Consider the following 21,190-nt stretch of genomic DNA (forward strand, 5'->3'; position numbering starts at 1 on the left):
TTCCTACACTACAACGTGCAGCTAAATCTAAGGGTTGCACTGCACGGCAGAAGAAAGCATCCTTTCTCAGCCCCTAATCCTCCTCCCCAAGAAAGGGGCTGAATGGAAGCTTCAGTGCTGCATAACGGCTGAACCGTCCACCATTGTCGGAACAAAAAAAAATTTTGAAAAACATATACCAAGGTTTCTGCAGGTTTCAAAGAAAAATTAAAGAATATTCAAGGACTTTCCAGGGCCTGTGAAAGCTTCTTCAAGGGTGCAAGATCCGATGCAGAAAGAGGATATAAGATCGGCATGCTGATCTTATCTCTTAATGTTAAACTGCCCACTGCTTAAATAAAACGTTTGAAGTTCAGTGCTTGTTCTCAGCAATGTCTGTGCCTTTTCACATGCCCCGTTTTGTGCTGATGACTAGTTTCACATTTCAAGCTAAACCACTATCACAGTTCAAATTAAACCATTATTGAGCTTTAACTATCCTTTAAGTAACAAGCATGAGGCTGACTCTTCTTGAGGCCGAAGTGTGTCTACTCAGAGGGAACAGTGCACAATTAAACCTCGTTACGGCGAACACCACATTAACAAACTTTTCAGAATAACGAACTTTTCAGAAATACCCTGCTGACTTCTTATAGTTTCCAGGTAAAAATATTTCAGAACAATGAACTTCAGAATACCAAACCTGTCAGAATAACAATCGCTATTCGGTTTCCGTGGGATGTTACACCTTTTTTACGCATGTGGTAGATCTTTTTTATTCTATTCTGCAAAGCCAACATTTTTGCACTGCCCTTGAAACCATCAATGGCTGTGGACCTGTTGCCTTTCAAAACTACTCGTTTGAACATTCAGAACTTTCAGCAATTTTTAACATGTTAGCTGTGTTCTACAGCTGTCCCTTGTAATCACAGCCCCATCCATCGAAAGGAGTGGATTTGTATTGCATCATGATTTACTCCTGTTTAAGTGGTCTGTTATTAGTTTGTGACAAACATATTTCCACATGCCTTGACACAGCGTGCACAGCTAAGACTTCACATATTTTCAGATATGGTAATGGCTACTGAGTAACACTAAAGGATGTGTGGCCTCACCATTCTGAAGAGCTGGTGAACCAAGGTCTTGGTGCTTTTGATTCTTGTGGCAAAAGGTTCAAATTCACGTCTGAGTTACCTGAAGAGGGGTACCTTCAGTTTATATCAATATCATTTTTCATGATGGTCAGGTGTGGTATGGATACTAATCTTGGTCCGAAAGCCAGTCCATAGCCACCAGTTAGCTCATTTCAAGCTTGTGAAAAGGGGCATTGCCAAAACTGCATGCACACTACTCTCAAAAGCCTTTGTGACGATCAGGTTGCATGCAGCCTTCAGCTCAAAGTGCTACGCCTGCACAATGTTGGCTTTTCTGCAGAACTGTTGGCTTCTATAGCAGGAAGTTTGATTAAAGAAATGCATTGAATGAGCCAGACATGCCAGAATGAGCTTGAAACCGAAAAGGCATGGCCTGCAGTTGTGCCATACATTCATGATGTGAGCCAACACCTCTAGAAAGTGGCTGGGAAATGTGGCATCCTGGTAGTTTTCTTGCCACCTGGTCAGCTTGTACGCATGTGCAATATCGTGAATAGTGCTGCCACGGCAGACAGCACAGCAAAGGACGCTACATGTTTCGAGAAGTTCAGCGCGGGTGTGGTGTACAGAATGCCACTTTCATGTGGAAAATATTACGTGAGCGAGACCAGTCAATGCGTCAATGAAAGGTTGAGAGAGCACTGCACCGCTGTTAAGTTGTACGCAGGGGGTGGACATTTGGCACATCACGGGAGGCGGCGCTCGTGCAAGCCTGACTTTCAGGGCACTCGTGTTATGTGCAGCTTTGCAAAGCAAGCTAGAAAACATTTAAAACTACTTTGCTTTAACAATGAAGCTGATAAATGTGTGATCACTCTTTCCCTTGCCTTGCATGATAAGAAGAAAGCATATCTCAAGCGGCACTGGAATTCTCTCGAGTGACAACTGCACCTTCTGCATCATTTTGTAGATTTCTGCGCCATATATGCTTTGCTGTTTTTGTCATTAAGCCGTTCAGTTGATGGCTAGAGCCCGTCCAGTATGTGTCTCTCTGTGTGTGCCTTTGCGCTTGTCATGATGTCCATGTTCAGCTACCACCAACTAGCTCTATCTTCTGCATTGATCAGAAGTACACAGCACGCTTAATAAAAAGCCAGAGGAGTAGTACTATACTGATCAGAACAGACAAATGGTATCGACGTTCTGTCTCAAAACAACATTTCAAGTTGGTGTACGCTCATGTTTACCTTTTGAGTGTAACACAAGGGACAGAAGGAATACAACAGGGCACAAAAACTATCAATTCAACATTTATACTGTGTGTGCATTTGTACTGCACAAGCGTTCTTTAAGACGAAAGGCATAAGTTGCAATACAAATGTACAAAATCAAGGTAAACAGTACTTGCATAAAAATAGAATAAATAAGCATGGAGCGATTGCTATTCCGTGTCATTTACAGAGTGTTCCGGTTTGTAATGCAATCATAATGAGCGCTGGCTTACACATGTCCCATTTTTTAAGTGTTATGCCTCATAGATTTTGTTGATCAATCGCTTGCCTTAGATGAACAAAATAGACGAACAATCTAAATATGGCCTGTATCCCTTGTCATGTCAGTGCATCATCAAGTGGGACGAGCACACTTGCCCTGTGAGTGAATCATGGTGCTTTCCTGGGTACATGTTCATGCACCGGCCAGTCTGGCCCATGTACAGGGTCGTCCATTCTTAATACGAACACGTTGCAGAGTGGCCGCACTCCGCAGAGTGCCAGCGCACATGGTCGGTCGTGCAACGAAGCTAAGCGGTGCAGCGCACAGGGGCTTGGAGGTGGGACTTCGTGTCCTGTGTCATCCACTCAAGCATGGCACGCTCCGGTGCTTCAGCAGATCACACGAAGCTCCTCCTGTCCCCTGCACCACTTAGTTTCAATGCATGGCTGCGTCGTGTACACTGGCACATTACGGGGCATGGAAACATTGAGCCATGTTCGTACTAAGAGTGGACGACCTTGTATATTGGACCAAATATACAAACGATGAGAGGGATAGAATAGACTACACTACCAATGATGGACACATGACAAATTTAGTAGTAATTTTATACAAACCTCTCTTGCCCGGATATCTTTCTCAATTCCCTTGTGGAATGCTACACACATAGATTTCCACACAAAAAAAATTAGGCAGATTTTGCAGGACAGCCCAGAAGTGAACTGAGATAAGCGAGCAAGCAAGCGACGTTTGCTTGGCTAAAGATACCACCAAACTTGCCCAGCGCGTGTCAGGGGCTGTGTACTGCATTCCAATCCCATGTGGTCAAATGTACGCAGAGCAGACTGGCCAGGAACTAAATATGTGCCAAAGAAATCCCCATCTTTCACTGAGAAGACCAGCACGCTCATCCGACATGGCCATGGCTCACCGCTATAGGGCTTCAGGACTCATTAAAACTGCTCATCTGTTTCTACCCACGCTGAAAAATCAGTGAGGCATACCACATAAATAAGACATGTGTGAGCAAGGGCCCATTATGAATGCATGAAAAAAGGCGTCCTTTCTAGACGACATGGGATAGAAATTAGTCCGAACCTATCTACCGTTTCTGACATAAACGCTGCTTATTGTGATTTCACGCCTTTGTATTACAAGTCGCATTTTCCTTCTGAAAGAACCTGTGCACAATATAAGCACATAACCACTGTTATTATTTTAATTGTTCCATCAAAATAGTCAGTCATTACCGCTGGTCATGTTGTGTGGTCTCCCTTCCCTCCCTGTGTAAATTTTGTCCTCCAGAGTTATACGAACTGAATGGCAAACTCAAAAGGACACAACAAATTTCACCAAGAGGATACGGCTGCTTTTCAGAATATGCACAAATACGGTGACAGGTATCTGTCGGCATAATGTAGCAATAGGGGTGCAAGCTAGCTTCAACATTGCTGCAATACTTGAGTTGTCACACGGCTACAATGCTTAAGGCCCCACAGATGTGTAAGTGCACAGCAAAAACAAGCAGGTTTATCAACCATAAATTTGAGTTCAGCAGTCACAACATAGGTTGTTTCATGTAGTTTTAGCACTAGCTAATATGTGGAAAGTATATGCACAAGCACCCTTAGCTAGCGATACCTGCATACCCAACATGAAACCATAGGAGTTGCAGTGCATATGATTCTTCTTTGCACTAGTATTCCGTGAAAAATAGTTTTAAGATTACGTATAATGCTTTCAATTCATTTGCCCAGTAATCGAAGGCCTATTGACAGCATTAAAATTATGACTTGCTGGTTGAACACATTCTCGCCTGAATAGCACCAAGCAGAATAAATAGAAGACAGCATACTGTGCTGACCAAATACATGGAAAGAGACCCAAAGTAATAGAATTAATTCTTTACAACTGTAGAATTAGAGCTTGTTGACTGATTATCACTATTAAAACTACATTACTGCCAAGCGGATGTTCTATGTGGTGCTGATAAAATCAAATTAATTTGATGAGCAACATAGCAATAACCAGCAGGTGCCCTAGCAAGAGTAAGCATGAATGAATGTGTGGTTTTTCTTGGCGCAAGGGCCAGGTATGGCCAAAGAGCGCCATGCAAGTGTTAATGATTTCGCAGTGGAGTGATCGGTTCTGTGGAGTTGATGTGACGTGGCTGTAAAGGGGCCTAAAATATAGTCGCTGTAAATGCGTAAAATGTATGTGTAATAAAATTATGGCGATGACAAATGACGCGTACTATGAGCATTGAGGTGCATTTCAAAATAATGATACGGTATTAAAAATTGCATGAGTTTCTAAAATTAACTACAGCACCATGGCCTCGTTAGAGCCCTTGCGACACAAGGGCCTGGAGGCATGTGCTACATAAAACAACTATCACAGCGGCATCCTCTGGAAAGAGGATGCGCTACGAGTTTAATGGTCTTAATACATATAGCACAACCTCACTTAAAAAGTTGAGGGCTGCCTTGGTGTCAAAAAGCGGTTCCTTACCGAGAAACATAGCCGTGTGTAGAGGGATGTTATAATGGTAAGCAAGCGGAAAATGTTTCTTTCTCTCCGTTTCGGCTTCCCGGTACTCCAGGAGCACGTGGAGGACGGTAAGCCTCTCACCGCATCTACCACAGGTTCGAGGTTCACTTTCAGTAAGCAGATAACTATGGGTGTCAAACGTGTGTCCTATTTTGAGGCGACAGAATAGGACATCTGTTCGCCGAGATTTTGTTGGGGAGGGCCAAAAACCTATCTGGGGCTTTATAACGTGCAGTTTGTTATTTGTTTGCGCGTCCCACGTGCACTGCCAGTGATGTCGCAGTTTATTTCGTAAGAAAGGCCTCAAATCTGTGACAGGCACATCAGCGGTAAGGTTAACATCTTGCGATGTGATTGACGTGGCCATCTCGTCCGCGAGAACGTTACCTTCGATTCCCCTATGGCCAGGGAACCAGCATATTATGATGTTCTGGTTAGATGAGTACGCTTTACACAATACCGAATACAGTTCATTGAATACGGGATTTTTATGTTTGTAGAGTGAAATTAGGTCCTTCACGACGCCTAGGGAGTCTGTATAGATCGCTGCTTTTGGAAGTTTTTATCTTCTTATATGCTTCACAGCAAAGAGTAATGCGTAGGCCTCAGCCGTAAAGATGCTTGTTTCCGGATGCAGTACATCGGATTCCGAGAAGGATGGGCCGACGGCTGCATAGGACACCCCGGCATTTGACTTCGAAGCGTCTGTGTAGAACTCTGCGCAGGAGTGTTTGTACTGCAGTTCTAGGAAATACATTGATTTTGGCCTCAGGAGCGTGCTTTGTAACTTTTATAAAGGATATGTCACATTGTATCACCTGCCACTCCCAAGGAGGTAAGAGCTTGGTTAGGTGCATTAAGCGATGCTTGAGGAGTGGGACATGCATTTTATCGCTAAGCTCCCTCACACGCAGCGAGAAAGGCTGTCTTATGGAGGGGCGATTGCCAAAAAGTGTAGCGCACGTCATATCGGTAGCGGTATGAAAACATGGATGTTCAGGATTGGAGCGTACTTTAAGGAAATATCTAAAGCTAATGTATGATCTCTGTAGGTGGAGAGATCATTCATTCCATTCGGCATATAAGTTTTCAATCGAGCTTGTTCTGAAAGCGCCCGTGGCTAAGCGGATACGTAGATGGTGAACACGGTCTAGCATCTTTAGCGCGCTCGGGGCGGCAGAGTTATATACCACGGCGCCATAATCTAATCGTGACCGGATGAGGCTCTTATAGAGATTCATTAGGCACTTACTGTCACTACCCCACGTAGTCTGGGAAAGAAGTTTCATTAGGTTCATTGTTTTCAGACACTTTTCTTTAAGATGTTTAATGTGTGGGACGAAAGTAGGTTTATTGTCGAGTATAACACCTAGAAATTTGTGCTCTTTGTTTACAGGTATCTGATGTCCACACATTTCCAAGCAAGGATCCGGAACAAGGCCTCTCTTCCTTGTAAACAGCACACAAGAACTCTCTTGAGGATTGATTTTAAAACCATTTTTCTCTGCCCACCCTGACACCTTTTTGAAACCATGCTGTACCTGTCTCTCGCATACTGCGAGGTTACAGGATTTGAAGCCTATTTGAATGTCGTCCACATAGACGGAATACAAAATGGCCGGTAGTAAGGAAGCACGAAGCGTTGTCATCTTAACAATAAAAACTGTACGACTGAGCTCGCCTCCCTGGGGTACACCAGTTTCTTGTGTAAAAGGACGTGACAGCACATTGCCGACTGTCACCCGGAAAGTACGATTGGACAAGTAGCTTTTTATTACGTTGAGCATATATTACCATGAATGCCCATTTCCGATAAGTTTCGCAAGATCCCGTATCGCCACGTTGTGTCATACGCCTTTTCCATATCGAGAAATATCAAGAGGAAGAACTGTTTATGTATAAATGCGTTCCGGATATTTCCTTCAATACGTACAAGATGGTCGGTTGTGGAGCGCCCTTCTCGGAAGCCACACTTATAGGGATCAATCATTTTGTTCTGTTCAAGGAAATGGATCAGTCACCAATTTATCATTTTTTCAAATACCTTACACATGCAACATGTGAGGGCTATCGCGCGGTAGCTTGCCACTGAGGAAGGATCTTTGCCTTGTTTTAAAACGGGGACCACAATGGCTTCTTTCCATGCGGTCGGAAGGCACCCTGCGTCCCAGATAGTGTTGAAAAGTGTAAGTAGTGCCACTTGCGTGTCATTGTGTAAGTTTTTCAGCATTTCGTACATGATTCCATCAGATCCTGGTGCGGAGCTCTTGCATGCGCTCAAGGCAGCTCTCAATTCGACTATACTGAAAGGACGGTTGTAAGGCTCATTCTCTCGACTTTTTCTTGTTAATGACTTACGTTCTTCTATTTGTTTATATATGAGAAAAGATTGCGAATAATTGTTTGAACTTGACACGCTCTGAAAGTGCTCCGCAAGTGAGTCTGCCTGATCTTGCAGTGTATCGCCCTGTGTATTTACCAGAGGAAGTGAATATGTTTGTCGCCCTCTAATTCTACTTACCCTGTTCCAGACTTTGGCCTCATCTGTAAACGAGTTAATGCTCTATAAATACTTCTGCCAGCTTTCTCTTCTGGCCAGTCGGCGGGTTCTCCTGCCTTGGGATTTTACTTGCTTAAAGTTGACTAGATTCTCTGCAGTGGGAGAAGCGCGTAGCAACCCCCACGCTTTGTTTTGTTTCTTACGAGCGATCCTGCAATCTTCGTTCCACCACGGGACCCGCCATTTACATGTCAAGCCATTTACTTCTGATATGCATTTAGATACAATATTTATAATGAAGGCTGTGAGATACTGCACAGCAGCATCAATTCCTAAACAAGACATGTCATTCCATGAGATACTAGTTAAGTTTCGGAACTTCTCCCAGTCGGCTGTATTGATCTTCCACCTAGGAGCCTGTGGTAGACATTCTTTTTCTTTATGTGTTTTTAGCAGTATGGGGAAGTGGTCGGTTCCGTAAGGATTTTTGGTAACTTCCCATTCGAGTTCAGACAGTATACAAGGGGAAACTAGGCTGAGGTCAATTGAAGAAAATGTTCTGTTTGCGAGAGAATAATATGTGGATGTCTTCTTATTCAGCAGACATGCACCGGACGAAGAAAGGAACTGTTCAACGAGACGACCTCGCGCATCGATACGAGAGTCTCCCCACAGGCTGCTGTGCGCATTGAGATCGCCAAGAACAACATAGGGTTCTGGCAATTGATCTATCAAGGACTGAAATTCATGTTTGTTTAGTTGGTAATGCGGGGGTATGTAAAGCGAGCAAATGGTGATGAGTTTGTTTAGTAGGACAGCTCGAACCGCCACTGCTTCAAGAGGCGTTTGTAGCTGTAAAGGTTGGCACGCTATACTTCTATGAGTGACTATGGTAACACCGCCCGATGATGCGACGGCATCATCGCGATCTTTGCGAAAAGTTAGATACTGTCGAAGAAAGTTTGTGTGTTTGTTTTTTAAATGGGTTTCCTGTAAACACAGCACTTTTGGATTGTGTTTTTCTATAAGTTCCTGCACATCATCAAGGTTTCTGAGAAGACCTCTGACGTTCCATTGAATAATTTGTGTATCCATATTGGGAGTTAATAGGTGCTGTGTGTACAGAAACAGAAGTAGTGATTATGGAAATTACAGTGATTAAATTACAGAGCCCTTTCGAGGCCCTGTAACGGGAGTTTTGCCCTTTCCGGAGCGTTCGAGAGAGCCACGCCGCTCCTTAGGCGCTTGGTGCGCCTTGAGGATAGGTGTTGTGTCCATTGGCTCTTGTGAGGCGCCGGACACGTGCTCTTGCGAGCGAGAAGTTTTCAGAGAGAGTAACGCCTTGGAGGGCAAGACCCCTGTGCCCACCAGCCCGGAGGTCGATGGGGCTTTCTGAGGAATTTGGCTGCGCCGGCTGTTGCCAGCGCTGGAAGGGGCCGGGGAGGGTGGGGCAGCCTCGGCTGCGCTCACCGTCGGGGTCGGTGGCCCCGTCTGCTGGGTAGACGGAGCAGCGCTAGCTGCGACCACCGCGGGGGCAGATGGCGTAACTGCCGACTCACGGCTTGTGGGTCGGACAGCCGCCGGAGGCCGTTGTGACGCTGCCCCTGACGCGCCACTTCGGCAAAGCTGGTCTTAGGAAGGTATGCAACCCGCCTGCGTGCCTCTTTGAATGATATGTTTTCTTTTACTTTCATTGTTACTATTTCTTTTTCTTTCTTCCAAGACGGGCATGACCGCGACTACGCGGCATGCTCGCCATTACAATTTACACAGTGGAAAGAATTCTCACAAGCTTCAGAGGAGTGTTCATGCGCGCTGCATTTCGCACAAGTTTGGCGGCCTCGGCAGCTCTTCGAACTGTGGCCAAAACGCTGGCATTTGAAACATCTGAGTGGATTTGGCACGTACGGCCTAACACGGAGCTTGATGTACCCGGCCTCGATTGACTCGGGCAAGATACTTGATCCAAAAGTAATTATTAGGTGCTTCGTCTGAATCTCTTTACCATCCCGCCTCATCTTAATTCTTTAGACATTGATCACATTTTGTTCGCTGAAACCCTCCAGGAGTTCTGCTTCAGTCAGCTCAAGCAAATCATCACCTGACACAACACCACGGGTGGTGTTCATTATACGGTGTGGGGTTACTGTTATAGGGGTCTCCCCGAATGACACTAGTTGCGGTAGTTTCTCATATTGTTTTACGTCGCGGAGCTCCAAGAGGAGGTCGCCGCTTGCCATCCTCGACACCTTGTAACCTGGACCAAAAACATCAGTCAGGGGATTTTGAAACAAAATATGGTGAGATGTTTCGGACTACTTTGTTTGGCTTTTCAGAATGAATAACGTGAAAGCGGGGAAAATTCTAGGTTTGGCGGCCAAAAAACTTGAAGACATGTTCGGTGCGCTCTCGTTTCTGAGGACGATCAGCAAGGGAGGGTGTTAGGCCGCTCATCTCTCGAACAGGCAGAATGGACGGCGTAGGGCTGCATGATTGTTTTGTATATACTTTTGCAGTGCCGCGAGTTGCCCATGCGTTTTGTGAATGGGGAAGCGTCCACCCCCCAGCGCGTCGGGCGGCAACCGTTTCTGTTTTTGAGGGGTCGGACGGCCCGCGTGGTGTCGGGTGACGAGCCGAGGCGCGCGCCGCCGCGGGGGGCACGGTGCAGAGGCGGAAAACGGATTCGGAGAACACGCTTTTACGCGCGCTGTGTTGACATTCCGCCGATGGTCATAATAGGGCCACGCGGACAAACCTCGAGTGGGACGGTTGTATACGCGACATTGTGGCGCCGGCTCTTGAGTCCCCTGCTAATTAGAGACGCAGCTGCTAGCAATGTTGACCACGTCTGGCGCGTACGGAGCGGGGGGTTCACGCCCCTACGCATTCGGGCGGCAGCCACGTGCATCTTGTTTTGAGCGCTGGGGAGAGCCCGCTTGGTGTCGTGTTGCAACATGCAGTGCGCGCCGTAGAGAGGGGCGCGGTGCGCATGCGAAGGCCGCGTTCGGAGAACGTCGTTTTAAGAGCACCCGAGTCCGGATGCCGCCAGCGGTCATTATTTTTCTACCAGGAAAAACCTTGAGGGGGACTACGGTACGCGGTGTTGGGACACCAGCGCCCGAGCCCCCTTGCTGGCTAGAAACGCCACTGAGGTGCGAGATGGCCTCAATAAATCGTGCATGCCTGGCGTGTTTGCCGAGGCCGTCACTGACCACGTGGAAATAGGAGGGGGAGAAGAAGATGTGGGAAGAGGGAAAACAGGGTGGTTTTCCAATAGATTCACTTTTGAGAGTAAGCCCATTCCTTTGGGTGGTGGCTTAAGAAACTGTCAACTCTCATTGGCAATTGCTTCCGTGGGATGGGCTAACGACCCTACCGCCCTTTTTCTTTGTCTCTTTCCCCTATAACAATCGAGATGAGGTGCTTGTTCCTCACTCTCGGCTGTAATCACTAAACCTGATAGAACAGTAAGACTCCGTACGATGCAACGCTAGTCTGGGCCGTAACCACTTAGTGGTAGAACAGTGAGACTCGGTTGGTCGTATGTAGTGGCAGTTGTCCTAGGCTCTAACTTAAAAGAAAGTAGAAGAGTAAGGCGCTGTTTACTTGTGTGTTTTGTATCAGTGTTCTTTTGCTAACACTGTATTTGACTGTGTAAATATTTCCGTTGCAATATATCTTCAAGTTTTGTTACCTCCAACCTGCCTCCTGCTTCATCAACGCCGATAATCACCTTGAAGAGTCTTTGGTCGACTTCAAGGAGAAAAGAACATCAAAACTTAACTGGCGCAGTCGACAGGATCAGCGAGCTCTACAACATCGAATCCTGGACCAGTGGTGAGAAGATCAAGTCATCCAACGACCACCTCCTGCACCTTCGAGAAGATCCCACAGCAGCCAAGCCCGGCACCGCGGAGGAGATCCGGAAACGACAGTGCATTCAGCAAAGGGTGAGCAGGATTTCTTGCGTCTTTCTCAAGTTGGCATGGCAGTTGATGTGTAGAGCAAATGGTGAGGACACGCAGGGGCGCAGAGACAATGGAGTCTAATGGAGTTGAGGGTGCGACTGTGGCGGGAATGGATCGGAATCGGGAGTTATCAAATGACGATATGCTAAACTCCGATAAGTCAAATGAAGTGAGAGAACCCAGTCAGAGCCAGGAATTGTCGCAGCAGGCATCTCAGCCTTTGCAAATTCCGAATGATACAAGAACGCTTGAACTTGAAATTCAAAGGCTCAATGCTCAGACTACCTGTATACAACTTCAGATTGAGTACGAAAGGCTGTTGCAGGCAAGGACGAATGCTGAACGTCTCAATGGCACGGCGTCCAGCGCTGAGTCGGACCGGGGCGATCGGAGGCGAATGGGCTGCGACTCCGTCGAGCAATGCGCAAAAGTGCTGAAAGGGTTCCGCCTGCCGTGTGACGCGGATGTACCCTTATGGTCTGAGGAGGTAGAAATACTTTTTGCTACTTACGGACTACCGTATGATAGTCGCGTGCATTTAGTCATGCCAGCTCTAACTGAGCGCGTTCGCTACCTACTGCGTAACCTCAACCAGGAAGAGAGTACAGATTACGAGTCAGTTAAACAGGCAGTGTTGATGGAACTGAAGCTTTCTCCGGCAGAGTATCTGCAAAGGTTCGAGAGAGCAGTGAAGCGGAAGGAGGAAACGTGGTCACAGTTCGCGTCGCGAGTGAAAACGTATTTTTCCTACTATCTTCAAGTAAGAGGAGCCGACACTGTAGAAGTGATAGCAGAACTCATGGTTGCGGATCGTATAAAAGCGGGCCTTAGTATAGAGGGTCTTGAGTACGTGAGGCTACGAGAAGGCGAGGAATGGCTTAAGCCACCTGAGATTGCCAAAGTACTGCAAACTTTGGAACAAGCGAAAGGCAAAGGATATGCCTCAAAGCCATCAGCGGCAGAGATGGGGCAAAAGCCGACGCGAGTGGCGAAAAGCGCCCTCAAGTGCCACGTATGTCACAGCTCAGGCCATTTCGCTAAGGATTGCCCGAAGTCTAGTGACAAGGGAAACCAGCCAAAGAAGGCTACCGAGCCAAGGCCGAGGACACAAAGGGTGGTGATAGCCGACGAGACGGGAAGTGGGATACCTGATGGAGTCCTTACTGCAAAGGTAGAGGCCTTGAAACACAAAGGTGAAGGCATGACTAACCTACAGTTGATCCCGATCTCATGCGGAAACGTATCCACAGATGCGATTCTAGATACGGGGAGTGAAATAACTATCATACGCGAGAGTCTGCTTCCGCAATGTATTGTGGAGCCTTCAGGCACGATACGATTGGTGTCTGCATTCGGTAAAACTATTGAGGCAAAGCTAGCAACGTTGCCGGTAAAGTTAAATAGCCCGCAAATGGCAGTCGAACCTCAGAACGTTGACCTACTCTGCGCGTTGACTAATGAGCTCGTCGAGGGCACAGATTGTTTGTTGACCAAGGAAGATTGGGAACATTTGTTGAGGGCCAACAGCTCTCTGGAATCCATTGTAGCACCGGCCGAGCCTGCACAGAGGATAGAGCGATCAAATGAGAAAGCCGAGGCAGTGGCCTGTAACGTTACTTTGGAGGAGGAAGGTGTTTCTGGAGAAGTTGAGCTAATTGATGAAGAGAGGGATGCGTCAATAAGCCAGAGAGAAGAGTTCCGCAGATTGCAGCTAGCTGACGCTACCCTAAAGAAAGGGTGGGAAGATGCTCGGAGTGGGAAATCCGGCATGTTCGTCTCTGATGGACTCTTATACCACTGGGACTCAATAGTAGGCACCCGAGTGAGACAACTAGTTGTTCCGAAAGACAAGCGCAGTGAGGTGATGCATTTGGCTCGCGAGTCACTATGCGGAGGGCACCTAGGCCCGAAGAAAACTAAAGCGCGCATTAGGTATAATTTTTTTTGGCCTGGCATGGAGAAGGAGGTATTAGAGCATTGTCGCTCATGCCATGATTGTCAAATTCGCTCTGACAGGCGTCGCACGCACAGAGTACCTATAACTCCTCTCACTAGGCCAGAGCACCCTTTTCAAATTCTCAACGTAGATATCATTGGACCCTTAGACACACCGTCAGCGAGAGGCCATAGGTACGCGCTATGCTTGGTGGACATTTGCACAAGGTGGCCAGAGGTTGTCCCACTGCGCTCTTTGACAGCTAAGGCGACTTGCGACGCGTTGATTGAAATTTTCAGTCGCACTGGCGTTCCGGAAATGATCTGTTCCGACCAGGGCACTAATTTCAAATCACGGCTCACACAGTCGATGCTCGAGAAATTAGGTTGCGCACCAAGGTTCTCGACCCCAGAACACCCAGAGAGTAATGGAGTCGTAGAAATATGGAACAGGGTATTGAAAAACATGTTGTTCCATGTCATTCAAAGAGACTCGAAGAATTGGGACAAATTGATCCCGCTTGTATTATGGGCTTACCGGGAAGTTCCCCATGAGGTTACCGGAGTGGCTCCATTCCGTCTGTTGTATGGAAGAAACCCCACGGGACCGCTTCTAATACTACAGCGGACGTGGACGGGAGAACTGACGGTACCTGCAACTTTAAGAGAGAACCCCGCTAAGTATTTACAGCTACTTCGGGAGCAACTCGAGGCCGCTGCTAATATCGCTGAGCTAACTAGTGCAACACGTCAGGACAGCTATGTTGGTGCGTATAATCGCAGCACCAGAGACAAAGCTTTTAAGGTTGACGACAAAGTGCTGGTATTCGACAACGATCGGAATGGTAAGATGGCACCTAAGTGGCTGGGCCCGTTCACAGTGGTTGGACGTGAGCGACGGCATTCTTATCGGGTTGAAACAGTAGAGGGCAAAGTGAAAAGTATTCACGCCAACTACATTCGACCATACTATGCAAGAGTCAGCCATATTGGGGTCATTTTCGATCAGGACCATGACTTTGGGGACGTAGAATATGCTCCGAAACCTAGAACTATAAGGCGCGAAGAGTTGGTGGTGACAAGCGAAAAGGTTGCTCACCTAGATGCTGATTCCCAGACGGAAATACAGGTTGTATTTCAAAGGCATCGTGCACTCTTTGACGGCATTCCGGGTATGGCAAGTGTGGGTCAACATAGGATAGAATTAGAACCAGGGCACCAGCCAAGGAAGACGTTCCCTTATCGGATACCTGAGCTGTTAAAGAAAGAAGTCAACCGGCAAGTTGGTGAACTTTTGGCTTGGAAACTGATCTATCCTACTGAAAGCGAATTTGCGCATCCGGTAGTATGCGTAGGGAAAAAGGATGGGACAATCCGCATGTGTGTAGATTACCGCGCGCTAAATGCCGTCACCAAAGTGGATGCGTTCCCTATGATGAATCCTCAAGAATTGATTTTCAGAGTGGGAAGAGCACAGTTCATTACGGTGATAGACCTTAGGCGCGGGTACTGACAGGTGCCGATGGAAAAGAAGAGTCAGAATTTCACCGCGTTTGTAACGCATGAAGGTCAATATGCTTGGAAAGTGATGCCGTTCGGGCTAAAAAATTCAGCCGCGACCTTTCAGAGAATGGTGAACAAGCTCTTATCGCAACATCAGACATACGCCACGGCATACCTAGATGATATTGCCATTTTCTCTAACACGTGGAAGGAGCACTTAAAGCATCTCGACATTATCCTTCAGGTCCTAGAAAAGGCTGGGCTGAAAGCCAGTCCGGAAAAGTGTCAGGTTGCACAATCCCACATTCATTACCTCGGGCATATTGTCGGTTCAGGGACGCACGCACCAGATCCAGAGAAAATAGCTGCGATTAAGAATCTGGTGCCACCACGCACTAAAAAGGAGCTACGCAGCCTGCTAGGACTGTGCGGCTACTATCGCGAGTACGTCAGAGAATATGCAGAGGTGGCGAGCCCGCTCACGCGCTTAACAAAGAAAGCGGTACCCAATAGCATACCCTGGCCGGAGGAAGCTCAGACGGCATTTGAGACACTGAAACAGTCCCTGTGCGAGGCCGTGGCGCTCAGCACTCCGGACCCATCTGAGCCCTACTGGCTTTTCACAGACGCATCAGCTACGGCGGCGGGCGCTTGTTTGGCGCAAATGACAGCTGAGGGAAAGGAGAGGCCTATTGCCTTTGCCAGCCACCGCTTCACGCCGACTCAGACGCGATGGTCGACAATTGAGAGGGAAACGTTTGCTATTATATGGGCCTTAAAGAAGTTTGACTACTGGCTTTTTGGTGCCGAGATAAACGTGGTTTCCGACCACAATCCATTGTCGTACCTTACAACTTCGACTCCACACGGGGCAAAATTGACAAGATGGGCGCTGGCTTTACAGCGATATCACGTGTCAGTGCGACATCGGAAGGGTGTCAGTAATGGTAACGCGGATGCTTTGTCCAGGCTTCACAACAGCTCATGGAAGCCAGCGTAATACTATAGTGTCATGCCAACTGGATGGGCGTGAATGTTCCTGCTCACTTGGCGCTGTATATTGCGGACTCTGTGAGTGCCGATTCAAGACACAGAGACACTAGAGTGCTCTTACAGTTTGGAACTGCAATCGTGTGCTTAATAGTTTGATGACATCTATTGTGTATTTCTTTTTACTCTCTTCTTGCTTTGTTATTTGAAAGTGTTTGTTGTTGTGATGTAATTAGGCTAGGGTGTGATTAGAATGTTCATTACGTAATCGCGGCAGTGATTTATCGTATCACTGAGCGAAAATCTGCCCAGTATACTCTTCAGGGGGAACGTGTTAGGCCGCTCATCTCTCGAACAGGCAGAATGGACGGCGTAGGGCTGCATGATCGTTTTGTATATACTTTTGCAGTGCCGCGAGTTGCCCATGCGTTTTGTGAATGAGGAAGCGTCCACCCCCAGCGCGTCGGGCGGCAACCGTTTCTGTTTTTTAGGGGTCGGACGGCCCGCGTGGTGTCGGGTGACGAGCCGAGGCGCGCGCCGCCGCGGGGGGCACGGTGCAGAGGCGGAAAACGGATTCGGAGAACACGCTTTTACGCGCGCTGTGTTGACATTCCGCCGATGGTCATAATAGGGCCACGCGGACAAACCTCGAGTGGGACGGTTGTATACGCGACATTGTGGCGCCGGCTCTTGAGTCCCCTGCTAATTAGAGATGCAGCTGCTAGCAATGTTGACCACGTCTGGCGCGTACGGAGCGGGGGGTTCACGCCCCTACGCATTCGGGCGGCAGCCACGTGCATCTTGTTTTGAGCGCTGGGGAGAGCCCGCTTGGTGTCGTGTTGCAACATGCAGTGCGCGCCGTAGAGAGGGGCGCGGTGCGCATGCGAAGGCCGCGTTCGGAGAACGTCGTTTTAAGAGCACCCGAGTCCGGATGCCGCCAGCGGTCATTATTTTTCTACCAGGAAAAACCTTGAGGGGGACTACGGCACGCGGTGTTGGGACACCAGCGCCCGAGCCCCCTTGCTGGCTAGAAACGCCGCTGAGGTGCGAGATGGCCTCAATAAATCGTGCATGCCTGGCGTGTTTGCCGAGGCCGTCACTGACCACGTGGAAATAGGAGGGGGAGAAGAAGATGTGGGAAGAGGGAAAACAGGGTGGTTTTCCAATAGATTTACTTTTGAGAGTAAGCCCAGCCCTTTGGGTGGTGGCTTAAGAAACTGTCAACTCTCACTGGCAATTGCTTCCGTGGGATGGGCTAACGACCCTACCGCCCTTTTTCTTTGTCTCTTTCCCCTATAACAATCGAGACGAGGTGCTTGTTCCTCCGTCTAGGCTGTAATCACTAAACCTGATAGAACAGTAAGACTCCGTACGATGCAACGCTAGTCTGGGCCGTAACCACTTAGTGGTAGAACAGTGAGACTCGGTTGGTCGTATGTAGTGGCAGTTGTCCTAGGCTCTAACTTAAGAGAAAGTAGAAGAGTAAGGCGCTGTTTACTTGTGTGTTTTGTATCAGTGTTCTTTTGCTAACTCTGTATTTGACTGTGTAAATATTTCCGTTGCAATATATCTTCAAGTTTTGTTACCTCCAACCTGCCTCCTGCTTCATCAACGCCGATAATCACCTTGAAGAGACTTTGGTCGACTTCAAGGAGAAAAGAACATCAAAACTTAACTGAGGGGAAAGACGTTTTCATGAAAAATGTATATTGCCGGCAACAGCGCCGACCGCCCACCACGGAGCCCAACGAGGGGACGCGGCAGAGCTTGCATGCAAGTCTGCACGACGCCAGTCCTACGCCGTCACTATAACCGAATATGGTGTACCCAAGGTTGGATAGCCTAACAGGGTTAACCCTTGCCGCCAGGAAAAAAGAAGTAAAAAGAAGAGAGAAGGAGACAGGAAAGGTCAAAAAGTGAGAGGTAAAGACGAAGATTGAAGGAGGGAGAGACAGGAAAAGGTGACTGCCGATTTCCCCCGGGTGGGCCAGTCCGGGGGTGCCGTCTATGTGAAGCAGAGCCCAAAGGGGTGTGTTGCCTCCGCCGGGGGGCCCTAAAGGTACAAACAGCCAGCATCCCCTTTTAACGCGATAGCGTTAAGGAGCTCGTGTCGCAGAAAAGCCGGTGTCGGGTGTCGGCGTCCGCGGCGTCGCCGACTTCCAAGCAACTTCCAAGATTGGCTCGGTGGGAATCGAACCAGGGTCTCCGGAGTGTGAATCGGAGACGCTACCACTCACCCACGAGTTCGATGCTTGAAAGCGGTACAAAAGCGCTTCTAGTGAATGCGGTGTTCCCTCAGAAACGTGCCGTAGAAAGTTATACTGCGATGTATATCGGTAATTATGAGCATGTAACTTACAGAAGTCGCAGTTACACGAGTAGCAAAGTACATTTCCGCTACATTTCTTCTGCGCTTACCGCACACGCAGAGCCATCTTGCGGCTAACACAGAAGACCCCCTCCTCTCAATGTACGGCGCTGCCCCGACAGGAGGCGCGCCGCGCGCGCATTGGGACCGGTGCCAGGCGCGTCGCGGTCCCGACTCCCTCTCCCCTGACGACGCTTCGCCGTGCTCCCGGTTGCAGAATCAAGCGCCGTTCCTTTCTTTAGATTACTATCTATCTATCTGTCTGCCCATGCCGATCACGACGTTTGGCTGGCGTAGATTGTTTCCCCTCCAAGACACCGAGTTCTTTGGTTCGTTCCGTTTCCTCAGGCGCACGTTTCGTTGCCGCGCCGAACGCTGCGTTGTTCGACGCTCACCGCGTGATAGGTGGGCGCTAAGTCCGATGCGGGGCGCCTCGTAAGTGATCGCTGTGCCGTAGCGCATTGTCTTATACCCCTTGGCGGGTCAACGGGAACGCTGTCGCGTTCCACTCTTGAAGACGAAGCTTAAGCGTCCTCCAATTTTTCCCCAGACACAGCTAAGCCGCGCACGGCTACACGCCGGAGGGTCCAACCCTCATGTGCTCGAGTCCGTGGTGTCGCAACACACGAAACGCCTGCTCACGCAGACGCCCCTGCGGGGAGCAAGAGTAAGCAGGCTATCTTACATGATGTACGAAATTTCATGCTTCTTTAATGATGGAGCATCAATAGACTGAACTATGTACCAGCTATGTGGTCTATGCTGTATAGACAGAAAGTGACAAATGATGCAACTGGACACACACTCTCCTACAATGCCTACTTGCATGAATGGGGATAGCTTAAGAAGAATATAAAAAAAGTTGAGAGAAAAAAAAAGGAAGCTTACTGGAAAACTCATCGCTACTGCAGTAACTACAGCACAGTGAATACTGGCCTTCATGAATAATTTAATGAAATTGAAGATCCTGGCCATTGTTCTTGGAACATGAGAGAAATAAGTGTAAAATGAATGCAGAAAGTTGGCCTTGTTCGTGTTGACGCAGCTCCTGTGACATAATTACTAGCGCGAACAAGGTTAACGGAAAAAAAGGTGGGACAAGCCAAAGCGGTACACTTCGAAGGACAGGCTTTATTCATAAGAAACATGCAAAAAGGCCCTCGCATGCTCAGGTAATGTGCAGAGCGATTATGTGCACACAGATGCATAAACGAATGTGCCATGTAGGGGACAACGACATACGCAATGAAGCTGATAAGCGCCCACAAAAAGCTATTACAAAGCATTCACCAGGTTCGTCTCAAGGTACAACACTTTTATATCGGCAAGTAACAGTGATGGAGTGCTTATGCATTCATGAACAGCTTTTCAAATGCAAAACACCTAAAACATTTCCCTATCTAACTGCTTTGTGAACTGACTGAGCACTTGCATGTTACGAAAACATGGGGAGAATTTAGGAGTACATCTTTGGTAGTAGTCAGCCAAGTGGTCAGTGCCTGTGAGAGCATTTACAGCGTTCTGACACTCCCTAAGGCGGTCATTCAGGCATTCGCATAGCACTTTCCAAAGAGAAGTAAGACCTTGTATACCACCGCTACATTGCAGTTAACAAAGTGGGTGACAAACTTCTCAGTGCATGTACCTGACTCCCGGCATTGTTTACCAAACCCCATATTCTTGCTAGCTTTAATGATCCTGAAAGAACACTTACACCGCGCTTGTTCGCCACCTTTTTTTTTGGCAGTGGGACGCCCCGTGTACGTATGGTACAACCACAAGGCACCTACTGCGACGTGCGTTATTACATGTCCAGTGGGCGTGCACAGGTAGTGTCAATGACTTTCTTGTTTTGCTGAGGGGAGTGGCTTTGCTGGTAAAAACGTTGTGGGTGTTTTTATAATGTGTGCAGTAGGACACAAATTCATACATGAATTGTCAGTAGATCGTCCGCTGCAATTCTTCGATGTTTCATTCTAAGTGATAGTTTCCTTTCCTGAATGTACTCACTTAGTAGCAAGAAACGTTTGCTTGACTACCGTTTGGCACAATTCAAGTTAAAATATGCATAACTCTTGACTGCACGAGAGATTTTCTGGTTAAATCTTGTGCACAAGGTTTCTTGCAGCGTTCCGCAATGATTGAGCTGTTTATGTAGGGCCGCGTATCCCGATAACACCTTGGTGTCAGTTACTGAGATACTCATTAAACAGGTAAAAGCTGATCTGGCAGTCACTAGGTGCAATAATGCACATCCCAATGGGCACCCTGTGCCTACTTTATGTACACAGGGTGTCCCACCACCTAAAGAAAATGTGGCGAACAAGTGAGGTGCAGGTGTTTTCTTCAGTGACACTAAAGCTCACAAGAATGTGCAGGTTGGTAAGCAACGCTGTGATTCAAGGTACGTGCAATAAGGAGTGTGTCACCCACTTTTTTAACGGCAATGTGGGAGTGGTATACCACATTTCACTTCCCCCTATAAATTGCTACATTGGATAAACAGGGAGGTGCCTTAATGACCGGCTTAGGGAGCACCAGAACACTGTAAACGCTGTAGCAGGCACTGCCCACCTGGCAGACAACTGCCGAAGAAGTGCTTGTAAATGTTACCTGTTTCCAAAACACACAAGTGCTCGGGCGGTTTGCCAGGCAGTTTGGTAGGGAAATATTTGAGGAGTTTTGCATTTCAAAAGCTGCTGATGAATGTGTAAACGCTCTTGTCACTGGAACTCACTGATAAAGTGTTTGTTGTACCTCGAAAAGAACCTGAATGCTTCGTAATGGCTTGTTGTGGGCAATATTGGCT

The 21,190-nt window shown here is 47.8% G+C and overlaps 1 protein-coding gene across 5 annotated transcripts in view; it reads right to left on the minus strand.

The window, feature by feature from the left end:
* The window catches only part of LOC135912448 (monocarboxylate transporter 13-like), a 610,659-nt gene that overhangs the window by 565,596 nt on the left and 23,873 nt on the right, over positions 1 to 21,190 (minus strand). Inside the window, exons 1-2 of one of the 5 annotated variants that reach the window (XM_070532618.1) lie at positions 14,620 to 15,737; positions 14,059 to 14,179 (exon numbers count right to left, since the gene is read on the minus strand). The exons of 3 other annotated variants lie outside the window; for them this stretch is intronic. In XM_070532618.1, coding sequence (XP_070388719.1) covers positions 14,059 to 14,073 — 15 coding nt within the window. In that variant the 5' untranslated portion in view covers positions 14,074 to 14,179; positions 14,620 to 15,737. Of the gene's footprint in view, positions 1 to 14,058; positions 14,180 to 14,619; positions 15,741 to 21,190 lie in introns of those variants that run through there. One more of the 5 variants, XM_065444891.2, reaches the window with a different exon arrangement.

The sequence above is a fragment of the Dermacentor albipictus genome, chromosome 1 (genome assembly GCF_038994185.2).
Source record: "Dermacentor albipictus isolate Rhodes 1998 colony chromosome 1, USDA_Dalb.pri_finalv2, whole genome shotgun sequence".
Lineage (NCBI taxonomy): Eukaryota > Metazoa > Arthropoda > Arachnida > Ixodida > Ixodidae > Dermacentor > Dermacentor albipictus.